Source organism: Podarcis pityusensis (assembly GCF_964106645.2).
Source record: "Podarcis pityusensis genome assembly, chromosome: 1".
Lineage (NCBI taxonomy): Eukaryota > Metazoa > Chordata > Lepidosauria > Squamata > Lacertidae > Podarcis > Podarcis pityusensis.
In genome coordinates, this window is record NC_138028.1 from 48,808,630 (window position 1) to 48,823,605 (window position 14,976).

At 42.0% G+C, this 14,976-nt stretch overlaps 1 protein-coding gene across 4 annotated transcripts in view; it reads right to left on the reverse strand.

The window, feature by feature from the left end:
* The window catches only part of ZFYVE26 (zinc finger FYVE-type containing 26), a 44,797-nt gene that overhangs the window by 3,074 nt on the left and 26,747 nt on the right, over positions 1 to 14,976 (reverse strand). For 3 of the 4 annotated variants that reach the window (XM_081020266.1, XM_081020263.1, XM_081020264.1), the window contains 15 exons: positions 14,446 to 14,544; positions 13,986 to 14,143; positions 13,607 to 13,776; positions 13,284 to 13,315; positions 12,184 to 12,317; positions 11,025 to 11,245; positions 10,673 to 10,820; positions 9,606 to 9,815; positions 6,920 to 7,138; positions 5,964 to 6,161; positions 5,207 to 5,409; positions 4,063 to 4,204; positions 3,143 to 3,202; positions 1,497 to 1,679; positions 936 to 980 (listed from right to left, as the gene is read on the reverse strand). In XM_081020266.1, coding sequence (XP_080876392.1) covers positions 936 to 980; positions 1,497 to 1,679; positions 3,143 to 3,202; positions 4,063 to 4,204; positions 5,207 to 5,409; positions 5,964 to 6,161; positions 6,920 to 7,138; positions 9,606 to 9,815; positions 10,673 to 10,820; positions 11,025 to 11,245; positions 12,184 to 12,317; positions 13,284 to 13,315; positions 13,607 to 13,776; positions 13,986 to 14,143; positions 14,446 to 14,544 — 2,222 coding nt within the window. The remainder of the gene's footprint in view (positions 1 to 935; positions 981 to 1,496; positions 1,680 to 3,142; positions 3,203 to 4,062; positions 4,205 to 5,206; positions 5,410 to 5,963; positions 6,162 to 6,919; positions 7,139 to 9,605; positions 9,816 to 10,672; positions 10,821 to 11,024; positions 11,246 to 12,183; positions 12,318 to 13,283; positions 13,316 to 13,606; positions 13,777 to 13,985; positions 14,144 to 14,445; positions 14,545 to 14,976) is intronic. The other variant, XM_081020265.1, reaches the window with a different exon arrangement.

The window sequence follows — 14,976 nt, forward strand, 5'->3', positions numbered from 1 at the left end:
ACTGGAATGCATTAATTACCAAATCTTAAAATAAATCTCAATACTGATCAGCCTGGGAAGTTGGCTAGGACAAATTCAATTTCTGTCTGGAGCTTTTAGAATTGACAAACAAGTGATCAGAATGGATATTGCTTTAGTCTCAAGGATACTATACATCTTTCCTTGTTGTTTATTTAACAAAGGGTGGGGAACTCTCCTGGTTGCCTATACTGCTTTTGGCTGATGGAATTACATCCCTACATCGTCTGGAGGGTCCAAATTCCCCACCAGCCATTCAACCTACCATTTTTTCCATTGCATAAAAAGAATGAAGCTCATTTAAGAGAATTTGGGTTTCAATACCCTCTATTGGAGAAGCCCTATTTGAAAAATAGCACAAAGCTATGCTGTTTCATTCGTGAAAAGCAAGTATTTTAGTTGTGGCTTTCTCTGAGAGCAGCAGCCTTTTGCAAAGAGAATTTACCAGCATTAGAAACACTACAATGGATATGTTCACTAACAGGAGAGAAAGAATCAAATTCTGGAATAATGAGCAGCTCAGGGCACACAAAGGATTCATTGACGGTCTCAGCTGTCTGCAGCCTCTGCAAAAGTTTGCCACGAAAAACAAAAGTGCAGGCTAAATAATTATGCTCCAGATTCTGCAGGGGACCCTCCAGGTCTTTTGACAAGGTTTTTTCCATTGACGGGACAGCTAGATGAGGAGCCTAATCTTCAACAGCTCATGAGTTATATAAAGGGTTATATAGCCAGACTATATAACCCTTTCAAAGCAGCTTTCTTTTATTCTTTTGAGGCCACATCCTTGCAAGTATCACTGAATCTTCTGATACTTGCTGCTAAATCTAGAGAGCACAAGATAATGGAAGAAGCAGGAAAGACTATAAAAGTTGTGGGGTCTTCTCCAGGATCAATGTATCCTATTCTTCACTTACCTTGTTTTCATCGCTGTCCATATCCTTGATCAGATCGTCCAGATCCTGTAACCCACAAAGAAAAAAAACCAGTTGTAAGATCGCCATGACATGATACTTCATTGTTAAACGTCCCTTGTATCTATTCCAAATTTGATGACACATTAAGAATTACAGGGATCTACAGGATGATGCCAAAGAGACAGCTAGCCACTTTTGCATGGATGGATTTCAGTTTGTTGCAATCTATGGATATAGACATGGTGCTTTGAGAGATGGGGCCCACCATGTGTTTGCTCCACACTTGCCCTCCTTAAGTGATAACAACTAGAAGGAGAAAGGCGATTGGTTGGGCCAGGAGGGGATAAACTTCCCGGATTATGAGAGGAAAGGGTCTCAGCCAGCTTGAAAGACGCTCCTCATAAGAAGCCCCTCATGAAAGCATGACTAGCAAAATGAGAATAATTCAGTCTTGGAGATTACTAAAAGTTGTTACCTGCATTCCAAGCACACAATACTTATTTGCAGAATGTAAACAAAATAAGGTTGTGCCTTTTCTTTCCAGGAAAAGAACAAGATTACCTCAGCAGGAATAGAATCAGACTCGTCCAGACAGTTTAAGAGGACGTTGTCCCCATCAGTTTTATCTTCAGCACCAGATTCCTTGATGCACTTAAGGAGCTGCCTGATCTCACTGTACTTCTGCTGCTTCACCAGCTGTCTGGCCACTTTAATGTATACATCAGCAGCCTCCAGCTGGAAATCCTAAGGTGGAGGAACCAATATGATTTCAAAATACACAAACACTTCCCTACAGCCAGAATTGAGCTTTACTGATACAGGAGCAATAAGGATCTGGGAAAATCCCTTGTCATGCAGAAGTCCTGTGGTACTGTGTACTATCAAACCTTTATAGCCTTTATATAAATTTAGCCACTGTGATGCTACAGAATCCTTCAATGGCCCCTACTCTGTATCTACCTTGCTCTGTCCCCATTTAAGATAAGTCCTCATTAGGGCTATAGCATCACTTAAACAAGTTCATGCAATTCAATCAGCTAAGATATATTTTAAATCGTGTGACAGCCATTCTCTCATATGCATCCCACCAAAATCAACACACAGGCCAAGCTATCGAACGACTCTGCAATGACTACATCCTTACACACACCGATATGACAATAAGTCCCACTGAGTTCTGTGTGACTTAGTCCAACACTATTTACAGTATGCAAGCTTACTTAGGTTTTAAAAGTCAAAAATTCTTTGGCCAAAGGTTATCTGTTCCTAGTTTAATTACATAAAATTCACCATCCCAGACCACTGGTCATTATGGCTGGGACTGATGGGACTTCAGAGTCCAGCAACATCTGAGAGGACCACAGGTTAGCCTCCTCAGATTATACAGCACATATGAATGAAATCAAGTCAAACCATCAGGTCAAACTGGTTTTATAGCAGCAGCTTTTCAGAGGTTCAGACTGGTCCTTTCCAGAAACAAGGACATAAAAGCTTCTGTATGCGAAGCAGGTGCTCTAGCACTCAGCTACGCCTCTTCCACCTCATTTTTAAAAGACTGGGAAAATGCTTGAGACATCTGAATATCAACAAGTATCAGCTATGGTGGCATTGCATCCCTCACAGAGTTATCTCAGCAAAGACTTGGCCATAATGCAGGACGGGTGTGTGAAACTCACCATTCATGTCTGTATACCTCTACAAGAGATACTGAATATTTGGCGAAGGGAACCTCTATAAAGTTGGACTCAACTAAAGCTGCAACTCTAAGTGGAGGGTTTAGGTTCATGAGACTCTTGGCAAGAATGTGTTTGCTATGAGTATTGTGAACCTGATCAGGAGAGCTTTAAACTAAATCCTGAGGAGAAGGGAGACAAAATTACAGACAGGGGAATACTGAGTACTGGGGAAAATAATGTCATAGATGCTCAGGAAGCAGAGGTGGTGCTACAGAAACGTGCTAAAGGGCAAGAAACTACAAGAAGGAAGCAGCTGGAGGGAATGACTCAAGGTTTCAGTTGTCTCTATACTAAAGCTATACTAAAAACCTAACGCAATTATGAAAACAGAAGCTTCTAACTCAAGTTTTTATAGACACCTAAAAGATACATCATTGTAACTGGCAAAAATGCTGTGGTTTTCCTTATCTGCTTTGGTGAGAATTGTAAGGAATCAACATTATGTATATCATCATCTTAGGTTCACCGTACCTGTAGAACTCTAAATGCAATCCCAAAGCCTTCTTCAATGTTTTTACCTTCCAGCATGACCTGAGAAGAAATAGCAGCAGCAAAAAGGTTAAGTATTGTGTAAACAACCCACAATTAGTACCGTCAGCTACATAACACAAACAGGATTCTTATTCCCTCTTTCCAAGCTTAGGACAGCATCCGGTTTCGGAAAAGTGATATTTATTATTTTCAATTTATTTATTTAATATACTTATATCCTGCCTTTCTTCCAAGTTGGGATTCAAGGCAGCTTACAATTATAAAACACAGCATAATAGAAACAAACTAGTTGAAAACAATTAAATTGCAACACATCTAAAACCAGGAATTAAAATATAATTTGCCCTGGGTCAGGGATCAGTATCTTCTGCACCTTAGTTTCCAAAGACCTGTCTGAAGATGAAGGTTGTAGCCTGGCAGTGGAAGAAAAAGGAAAAAGGAGGGAGCCCATCCAGCCTCTCTTCAGAATGAATTCTACAATATGAAAGCAGCCATGGATAAAAATCTCTCTTGTATCTCCTCATCCAGTCCTGCTGCTGCTGTGTGAGAAGCCAAAGTTAAGCTTAGCATGAGGTCCAAACCAGAATTTATGCATTGTCTTGCTCCAGACAAACCACAAGTTGTAACTAAGGTTGGTTCTTGGGTTTACTCCTTGTGGTTTGTATGCAGTGAGACAAACCTTGAGTCCAGGTTTGGACAACACGCTACACGAAACCATGGTTTAGTTAGAAGTGCAGAAGCCATGATCTCTTCTCTGGGAACCTGTGTGTTTGGCCTAAGCCATAGTTTGTCCTAGTGTTAGATGCAAACCAGCTCTCTGTAGGCTACACTCAGTGCTGTTTATAGTATTCAGTTTTGATACCTATAACTATGCCACGATTTTATGAGGCACTCAGTACCTTGCAAGCTACTTCCATCTTCATTTGATTGTTTCCAAAGAGTGTAGGAACAGATGAGACAGTCAGAGATGAGGCTCCCAATTTTTCGCACCGATGAAGGAATCTTGTCACTTCCAGTTGAAGCTCAACTGTATTGATATGCCTGATTTAGGGGGAAATGCTTCATTACACAATACAGTCATACCTTGGATCTCACTGCCTTGGTACTCGTCCATTTTGGTTCCCAAACGCCATAAACTTTTAAGTGAATGTTCCGGTTTGCAAACGTTTTTTAGAAGCTGAACGTCTGATGCGGCTTCTGATCGAGTGCATGAAGCTCCTGCAGCCAATCGGAAGCTGCGCCTTGGTTTTTGAATGTTTTCGGAAGTCGAACAGACTTCTGGAATAGATTCCATTTGAGAACCAAGGTACGACTGTACAGAAAAGTTTTTTTTAAAAAAAGCAATGCCTTCACACATCACTGAGTATTAATAAATAAATAAAAATATTTACTTATTTTTCCTTTCCCAGAATAAACATCTTTAAACACTTTGTGGGCAAAAGGAAGCAAAAAGAATGTCCTCATTAAAGAAAAACACACAAGCATAACTCAAGTATATCATGGAAAACATTGCATGCTAGATTTACTCTGCAAGATAAGAGAGGATGGACATGTCAACACATAAGGCAGTATTCAACAAATGCCTCCTGTCAGCTTAAGAATGTCCACTTGTTCAATCGGGATTTCCTCCCTTTCTACTCCTCACCCCCATCCCAAATCTGCTCTGGAGGTTTGGAGGAAACCCAAGAAAAGATATATTGGGGGGAGGAGAGGTGGGAACATTTTGTTGTTCAAGCAGAAATCATTTTGCTGACAGGACACATTACTTAATGCTACTTAGACAAAACCCACACTCCAAAATATCCACAGAGATATGCCTTGTTAAAATGGAGTTGAGCATGAGAAACTTTAAAAGAAATTAATTCAAGACACTAGAGTCACAATACCTCAAAAATATTGAACTTAAACCAAGTGATTTTTAAGAGCATGGATGCTTATGGTAAAAGTCCTGAAGAATGCCTTATCACACTGTTCAGGGAAACTGTATGATCAATAAAACGGAGAATGAAATATATGTTATCAAACGATAACATCTGCTGGTACCTTGAGACGTCAGGAGCAGACATTTTCTTACGGAAAGTACATGTAGCCTTTTTTCTTCCCGAACTCCTTGAAACTTCCTGTAGGTAAACTTTGAGATGGTCCTTGACCTTCAACAGCCAGGTATGCCTTTCTCCCAATTCAGCGTAAGACTTTGCATTGTGAGTGAAAAATCTAATACAGGTCATAGCAGCACGGACTTGATCCTGAAAGACAGGAGTGTTAAGATGGGTAAGCCTTCAAATTGTGTATCATTGGTGAAAACCACTTAGCAACTCTTCAGAACATATTGAACTATACAGAAGGGATTGGACATAAGCAGTGATGGGATGGGTTTGCAAGCTCTATTATAGCAGACATTCCTAAGTTAGGAACCCAAAAGAACCCCCCTCACTGCGTACATGAACAAACAGCACATATCGAGGCTCTTTCCCAAAATACAGGAAATATTGTCCAACTTTCCTGACAAAAAGTTCAGAACATTTAAAACTGCAGCATGAGAAGTACATCACCCACCCTGTGGAACGCCCTCCCACCAAATGTCAAAGAGAAAAACAATTACCAGACTTATAGAAGACATCTGAAGGCAGCCCTGTTTACAGAAGCTTTTAATGTTTCACGGACTATTGTATTTTAATATTTTGTTGGAAGCTGCCCAGAGTGGCTGGGGAAACCCAGCCAGATAGGCGGGGTATAAGTAATAAATTATTATCATCGTCGTCATCACCATCATCATCATCATCAACCCCCCCACTCTTACCTTCATAAATTGTTGCAATTCATATAAGATATTATAGTAATTCTTTTTCTGCAAATGTTTGCAAGCTGCAATGAGATAAGCACCCCAGCTAGCTAGACCCGGGTCAATCGTTTCCAGTAAGTTTTCCAACATGTGAAGTTTTCCACTGGTATAGCTTGGGATAAATATCCCTTCAATAAATACTTCATGTGGGCTCTCCTAAAACAGAGAAAAATTCAAGTGTTTAGACGGACTTGCCTCATTCATATAATTACTTTAGGAAGAAAAGCCTCTGTTATTGGGCTACAGTAGACTGCACGTTTTTCATAAAAGTTACATTTGTCCAATTCTCAGATCAGGCTAAAAATTGTTTTTGGGTATGAAGGCAGACACAGCAGAAGTTGAGTTAGGGGGAGTCTCAACATGAGACTTCTCTTGAAAGCCTGCGAATACCTACCAAACGATATGCTGTTCTAATAGTCACAAGACATCTTAAAACTGAAATATTTCCTGGCACCATTTACACTTGCCAATAAATCTTGGAGGCACTTGAACAAGGCCTCAGCCATTTTATGAAGGGAGTCGTAACATGGAAAATAAAAGGGCTATTTTCAAGGCAGAAGGGAACACAGCACACATTGTTCAAGGGCGGCTAGTCATAGCAATAAAATAGGCAAGATTTTCAAAACAGGACAACTTCAACAAAAGATTGAGACCAAGGTCAAGGTCCTCACAATATTGAGAAAACTAGTTTCATAACAAAGTAACATGTTCCCATAATATACCACCTGGAACCTATCCAAATTAAGAGACATGGAAACGTGAACCTGCAACCCTCCAGCTGCTGTATTCCAGCTCTCATTGTCCACATGACCAATGGCCAAGGGTGATGGGAGTTGTAGTCCTGCAACATCTGGAGGACCACAGGTTCATCACCCCTTACTAGAAAAACCTCCAGGAGGAACAGGCTGCCTCACCTTATTTAACAAATGCAGCAGTGCTTCTCTCATGCAGTCGTGCCTCATATAAAAACAAATGATTGCTAGATTGGTGCCATAGTTGTGCAAATAGAAGAGGCACTCTTGGTAGTAGCTGTTGTGTTGAATCTTCCCCTCAGGTATCAGCTCCAGGGATAGGCTTCGTGTCCTTAGTGTTGTTTCCAGTTCCTTCAAAGTGGCAAAGTAGTCGTCATCCTGCTACCAAAAAAAGCAGAGAATCAAACATCACAAGTTCCTGTGAGGAGATGTCTGTTCACCATATTGTCCTGCTGGAGGAAGGAAGAGGGAAGCAATTTCTACCGATTCCTACATTCCTTGGCAATACCACCACCGAAAGCTGCTCCAAAAGACAGAGGGACCCTCCAGTACAGTGTGGCAGGTGATGCAGGATGGTTTTTTTAAAAAAATGTTACCAATCACTCCCTGTACCACAAATACCTTCCTCCAGAGGCCCTTCCATGTTTCTGAGCAGAAAGACACTCCAAATCAGAGCAGAAAGACAGATCCAAATCATAGTCTAGAAATGAGCTGCACAGTTATGCTATGTGGGCAATATCTAACATCCAGTTTCCCCTTTCTCTGACCCGGTGCAAGTCAACACAGAGTAGAAAACTGCTTAACCTCTGCAAACAGGTAGGTTTCAGTATGGTGCCACATCTTCTATCTACACCACAATAGCACATAACACAATGTGGCCACTATTATCAACAGCAGTTCACAAGCAGCAAGTTGCAAGCAGCATTCCTTTATCAATTCCAATTCCTCTCCAGCCCTTTCTCCAAGGTGGTCAAAGCAGCATGCATGGTCCTCACTCCCTCTTCATATCACCCTCCAAATCACTTTGTGAGAAGCAGTTGAATGACTGGCTCCCAGTCACCAAGCGACTTCTGTGCCTAAATTGGGTCTTGGATCTGGGTCTCCTCAGTCCCAAATCCAGCACTACATAAGATTGGATCTGCACATCAGGGAAGGAGAATGTGTGGCTCTCTGGATGCCGTTGAACTGAAACTCCCACCAGACCCAGCCAGCAAGACCAGTGGTCAGGGATGATGGGAGTTGTAGTCACTTTCTTGCTTTACATGCTGTTGTCCATGTCAGCTTTTAGTAAGAATGGCAACAGGCCAGATGGTAATCCCAAATGTTAAACACCAGAATAATACATGCCAGGCATTTTGTCCCATGTCAGCAAAGAGCCATAGATACCCTGATTTCACTTTCTTCTTCCCTAGTGTACAGCTTGAAGGCACAAAGAAAAGAATTCCAAACCAAGACAAGATGTTCTTGATGCACACTTTGTTGGCATGGATTTAACTGTGTCTTCAATATTTTCTGCATCTAACCTTGACTTGGACATTCTACCACATGCCATTTTTAGCTGCAGCCTGCATACCACCTAAACAGAATGTTCAGGTTACATTAAAAATAAAGTACGCACATCTCTAACGCTGTTAGGAGTAGAAATAAAAAGAAAAGCACAGGCAATGTTCTAACTATATGCTCACTAAACCATAAACTTGCCCTTGCAATGACCACACACAAAAACATAAATAGGCAGTAAGCATTAGCTTCTTATTTTTAAGTATCTTTTAAAAGTACATTTAGGTACTTATACTGCACTTTTCAGAGCAAAAGGCTTTACAAAGTGGCTTACAATACTGAATGGGTAGGCGTATAATTTAAAAGCAATAACAATTCAATATAACAATTTTCTTCTAAATAGCAGATTTTATTGAATTGTTATGTTTAATTGTTTTTACTTTTAAATTGTATTCCTACCCATTAAGTATTGTTAAGTTCAACAAAACGGGACAGTTTAAAGACTTTATAAAACAGGAAGGCCTTTGGAGCAAGTCCCAAAAGCATGGGGGAGGGAGATGCTGATGATTTACTATTTATACCTTGCCCATCTGATTGGGTTGCCCCAGCCACTCTGGATGCCTTCCAATATAATAAAAACACAGCAAAACATCAAACATTATAACTTCCCTAAACAGGCCTGCCTTCAGATGTCTTCTAAAAGTCAGATAGTTGTTTATTTCCTTGACGTCTGATGGGAGGGCGATCGACTACCGAGAAGGCCCTCTGCCTGGTTCCCTGTAACCTCACTTCTCGCAGTGAGGGAAGCGCCAGAAGGCCCTTGGAGCTGGACCTTAGTGTCCACGCTGTACAATGGGAGTGGAGCTGCTCCTTTAGGTATACTGGGCTTGGCACAGTTCCACAGAACAGCCTTTGCCAACCTGGTGTCCTCCAGTATTTTGGGCTACAACTACCGACAGTCCCAACCAGCACAGTTGTAGTCCAAAAGCCTATCACTTGGATTTGAGTTATGGTGGGCAGCAGGTCTTTAGATGCCATCACTCAAGGTTTGGGGAGAATAATGTGGACATAGGCAATCACAGAGATAACTTGGTCCCAGATTAAATACAAACAGGACATTTTTTTTAGCTGGAAATACCAAACTCAGTTCCAGTACTCTCAGGGTGCCCAGCCATGGCCCTTCTAAGAGAACGAGAGAGGCGTTCATGGTGAGTTCCAGCACCTCTTTTTCCAGAAAAATAGCACTGAATACCAATACCCTAGCATGTTTAATGTTCTGGCTGTAGCTGTAGCTTAAATCTACCTCAGGAGACCAGCTGTTGAGGGAGGAGGAAGACTGGACTCTTACCACTGAGATAATGGGCTTCACTGTGGACTCCAGGTACTGTATCACATCTTGGACCAGTCTTGAGCCTGAGTCTAGCTGGTTCAAGTCAAGAGGTGGCTTTAGGCACCGGCTGAATTTCTCTCTGGCAGCAGAGAGGTTGCCAGCTTTAAGACATGCCATGCCCCAGGCGTGCCATGCCCCACCTGGATCCAGGCCAGTCTTCGTGGAAACCTAAAATGAACAGGTTATTGAAAACAGTCATCAAAATATGAGATAATCTCCCCCTCAGTCTTCCATAGTCATCTTTTGTTTTCTGAAGAAAAAAGAATGTACACATGTGCAATTGCAATGTCTACCTGGTCACTTTTGTTGCTCTTTTCTAGCTCTGTAGTTTTTCTAGCTCTACAGTATTCTTTTTGAGCTGCAGTAATCATGACCCAGAAGCTGTACGCCGGCTCCCTCGGCCAATAAAGCGAGATGAGCGCCACAACCCCAGAGTCGTCCGCGACTGGACCTAATGGTCAGGGGTCCCTTTACCTTTAATCAGAGCTGAACACTATTGGCCTATTACTCTTGTACACTATTGTGGTCACTATTGGCAGTTTTATTGGAGTGCATTTGTCACAATACTGAGAAGGTACATTTCAGATATTAAGAATTTAAGAAATCTTAATATATATTCTTAGAAACAAAGACCATGCCTAATGGGTTTTTAAAAATTTCCTATTACAGCTACAATAGAACCAAATAGTCCTCAAATTAAGCATGTCTTCAAATCCCAGCCCCACCAATAAAAGCTGACCTGTACCAATTAATCAACAAATGCTTAGTTGATTAATCTACTAATTATAGAGTTGCTTTTTAAAAAAAAAACACCGAGCATTGGTTTTCTATATTTTATAAAACACAGAACCAAGCCCAAAAGGCTAATAGGTGTCTTTGTGAGGGAAGAGATGCTTCAAGTTGAAGTTCAAACACCCCAATATTTGTGTTCTCTAAATGAAGGCAATCTCTGTGCAAAAACAGAGCAATGATTTGAAGGAGCCTTGAGGCTGTACTCCAGAGCTGCTTCTCTCCCCATGCATTACCTCTACGGCTAGCTGATAGTATTCTGCTTCCAAAAGCTGATTTCTTAGCCTTGTAACTGCTGTAGGCTCCAATATCTGATCCAGACAGGGAACACGACGATATGAAGCAGTGACTAAAATATGTAGCACGTCGACTTTGCTGATGTAGCTGTTGGTGGAGTTAAAATAAGATACAAAAGTTAGAGGCAGCACACACACTGGGATCCACCAAACTGTGAAAAATTCAGCCCAGTCCTTATATAAATGTTTCAGTCTCTGCTATAGACCACTTTCTGCTGCATCCCCCTCAACATGAGCCAGGCATGTCTGACTACTTTGGGAAGACATCTCAGGAGAACAGCAGACCACTTACCTGTCACAGAGAGCTAAATCTTGGCTCATCCCAGCTTTTACAAACATCATTTTGGCACTGAAGAGCAGTTGTTTCATGATATCCGTGAGGAGGCCAGCATCCACTTCGGGGTTTGTCAGCCCTTGAGAAAGCTTGCAGCAGTGATCTATCAACTGGTGACCACAGGCTACGCTGTCCGAATGGAGATTGAAAATAGCAATGCACAAGGAAGCACTGGGTGCCTGAACATTAGGAGAGGCAAAGGAAAGGCAGAGGTAATTGTGATTCCACCTGCAGGCTGCAGCTGAAGAGCTAAAGTGTACTCAGCCAAAAAGACAGCAGCAGAACAATATTCTTCACTATAAAACTCAAAGAGATGGAAGAGTCTGTTGACCCCCGCTACGTTGACCAGATGTATAGTAAGCTCATAGCAGTGGAAGAACAGCAGCTTAACACAAGAGACCCAATAACCATGTCCAAAAAGGCAGGCAGCACAATATGGCCCCCTTCCCAGCACCACTACTGCCAGCAGAGAGTGCAATATCCAATTTATTAGCATGACTGCGACCCTGTCCATAGGCGAGCTTACATCTGAACTGTATAGGGTCCACATGCGCAACATACTAAGCTTTAACAGAAGATCTTCAGACAGCTAAAATGCAAGCTTTAGCTTCTAATTAGAGAAGCAAATCATCTTACAAAGAAGTGCTACCACATAAACTGCTATCATGAAGTAGGAACCCAGTCAAAGGAAGAGACAGAAGTGCCCAGGCCGCTTATTTTCTTCATTCTCTGTGCTAATCTGCCACAAATGAACTTGAAAGCCCCAACATCACCTCATTCACTTGCTAGAGCAAGGAGTGTACACCAATTATCCCAGTGCTCCAGTAGATGATGCATTGGGGTGGAGCGGGGAAAGAGTCCTGCAACTGCACTTCCTTGTGTTCCCTCACTACTATTTATGCATTATAACAGAACTGTTTCCCCAAAGCCCAGGAATGTCATCTGGATCTTTTCTCCCTCCCTGGTGTTCTTGGGTTCCATTTCTCAATTTCTTTTCTATCTTCTCTCCCCACTGGTTTCCTATTCTTCTTTTCTGCCCTGCTGCCAACTTTTCCTTGCTTGCCCTATCATGTGCCATATCGGAAGTCCATTTCCCCCTTTTAGAGCATACACTTACCTGCTCGTAATAAAACTCGGCGCGCACAATTTCATTCTCCTCTTCTCTCAAAGAAAGAAGCCACTCGAGTTCTGTTATTTTGGGTATTTGCACCACTGCAGAGTAATCTGAGCATTCGTTATCGGAGGACGCAACTGCCGTTGACAGAACACACAAGAAATCAGGACAAGAAGTCACATGTTACAATTTGGAATCAGACATCTATTCTGACCCCTGCTCAGTAGCGGCTCTGTGAAGCAGGGTGCAACTACAGCAGGAAAGGGGAACCCTGCTTCCAGGGGCTGCCAATCATCAGCTCTATAGCAGGTAAGGGAAAAGACTTGGATGTTGTGTACGAATTGCAGCTCCTTCCTTTGCAAAAGATGATTAAAGCAAAGGGGGGAACTGGCTCAGTGAACTTCTGTTCTCTGTCAATATGGGGGGGGGGGACAGTCCTTGCAAATTTGAAACTGCATGCATACGATTTTCAGAATTTTGAAGTTTAAGACCTTGAATAACTCTAAGCTTACACTTCTTCTGGGATGACTGAGTTGTTTCTGCCTTGCGCACCATAAGGGCAGATAAAGCTTTTCTAACCAACTTTGTAAAAGTCTACGAAGAAAACAAAGAGAAACTTGAATGATTTGAAATTAAATACAGGCACCTGTTTCCATGGATAAAGGAAAGGGGGGTGTCTGACCCTGTTCACTACCAGAACAATGTTCCATCAGCTTCACACCAGAGTAATTTGGCCTTCAGTTCCAAAAAAGGTTTCTCACCCTTGAAGTACAACATTACTAAAAGATAGGGCATGGGTGAGGGGTTGGGGAGTCCCAAGGGCAAACAGCCCAAGGAGTCCTCTAGCCAGTCATGAAAACACATTGTGGCTTCCAAATCTTGCCATGTTTTCCAGCAAGTAATTTGGCAGAGTTAGAACAAATCCCTGTTCTCTTAAAGAAAGTAGCTGTGTTAGCCATGCAGCAACGCATTAGAAAGCTCATGCCACTATGCATTTGTTACGTCTTTGAAGATGCTTCAGGGCTTGCCCATGTTGCCCACAAGCAGCGTTGACTGTGAAGTCAGTCCTGTAATACATGCCAGCAAAATGCAAATCTCCTCACCTTCTTCTTGGTCCTGATCCTCCACTTTTGTACTATGAAAAGAGAAAAACAATGATGCTTCATACCTATTCAAACATGCGTTGAAAAGTTAAATTCAGTAAAGCCAGTGTTTTCATAGCATTAAGTCAAACTCTGAAGCCCTACCCATAGTCCCACTGTTGGAACTAGAAACAGGAACAGCAGGAACTAGAAATAGACTTTTCCTCCTCATTGAAACTCTCAGGGGGTGGGGAGACCCACAAGAAACGCTAAAATGATTCACTAGTTGATATCGAAGGCTAGCATTCCAGATACAAAAAAATGGGGAAAGATTGTTTACACACATTTCTGCCTCAGGGGGCAAGTCCTCTGAGCCCTCCTTATTGTAATAATTGTAGCACTGGTCACAAACACGAGCCGGGTTTTCCCTACATTCTTCCACTGTCATTTTCTTGGTTGAACACGAGCTGCACACCAGCCTCCCACAACGTCTGCAGTGATGTCGTCTATTAAACTGAGACACAAAGAGGAACTTTTAAGGGAGCAATAGCATTTCAGTGTTTACCATTTAACCCGTTCAAGACCCACAGCCATTTGGATCTTTTGGGTACAGTAGCAAATACGACTGACAGAAGTGCAGCAAGCTGCCCAAAGAGCCAATGGCAGACACACCCGTTCAAGTGTTCCCGTTACATGTCAAGTATGGCCTTGGGGGTTCCTCACCATAGTAAAACGTTCCGTTTTGCAGACCATGCACGTGACTTCAGTCTCATCGGGAATCCACTGCTGTTTTGGTGGGGGCTTCTCTGGTGGCACAAACTCCTCTGGGGACACAGTTTGCTGTAGGCTTCTCTCTCTCATGCTGGAAGAATGCGTTGCATCTTGATGATAAACAAGAAACGAAACCAAAAAATGGAGAATTGAAATATTATATTTATTTATTTCATAAAATGTATATACCACTAGATAGTAAGTAAAAGCCTCAAAACAATCACTGCTACCCTTCAGTGACAAGGCAATGCAAAGGATGTGCTAGTAGAAGTTCTTGTATGAGCTTTTGGTGGGGCTCATCCATTGAATCCCACCCAGAAATTATTATTTTTTAAACTACTACAGCAGAAAGCAGATTTAAGAGAAAAACACAAGTATGAACCCAACATCCAGCCATTAGACCTTCTCTCACCAGGAGAATTAACTGGAAACTGTTCCGTCGATTCTGATTTAGACAACGTATCAGACTCGGATCCCCGACACAAATTCTCCTGCATCTGAATCACAGAATCTAAAGGCAAAAGAGAAAACCATTTTTATCTGCAGCAAAGAAGATTAGAATGATTCATCCAAAACTGGATCACCACATGTGATTCAAGTGACTACAGTTTTTGTACAAGCAATTTACTAACCCAATGGCATGCACAAGAAGGTTCAGACTTTTGCATCTAAGCAAAAGGAGAACAATACAGATATTTAGAAACATAGGGATACTAGGCCTTCTAATGTTCTTTTTCCTCAACTCTTTTGACTACACCATCTTAAAAATATACAAAAAGTTGAGCCGGAAGAAGTAAGGGGCTTGGTTCACTGCCTTATGCCCTTTGAATGCAGGCTCCACTGCCACGGTCAGTAAAACACATTAGTAGTACTGCACTGTGTGGCATTAAGGAAAACAGGAGAAGAAATGGAGCAGCACAGGGGCTTTTCAATTAAGTCGCAA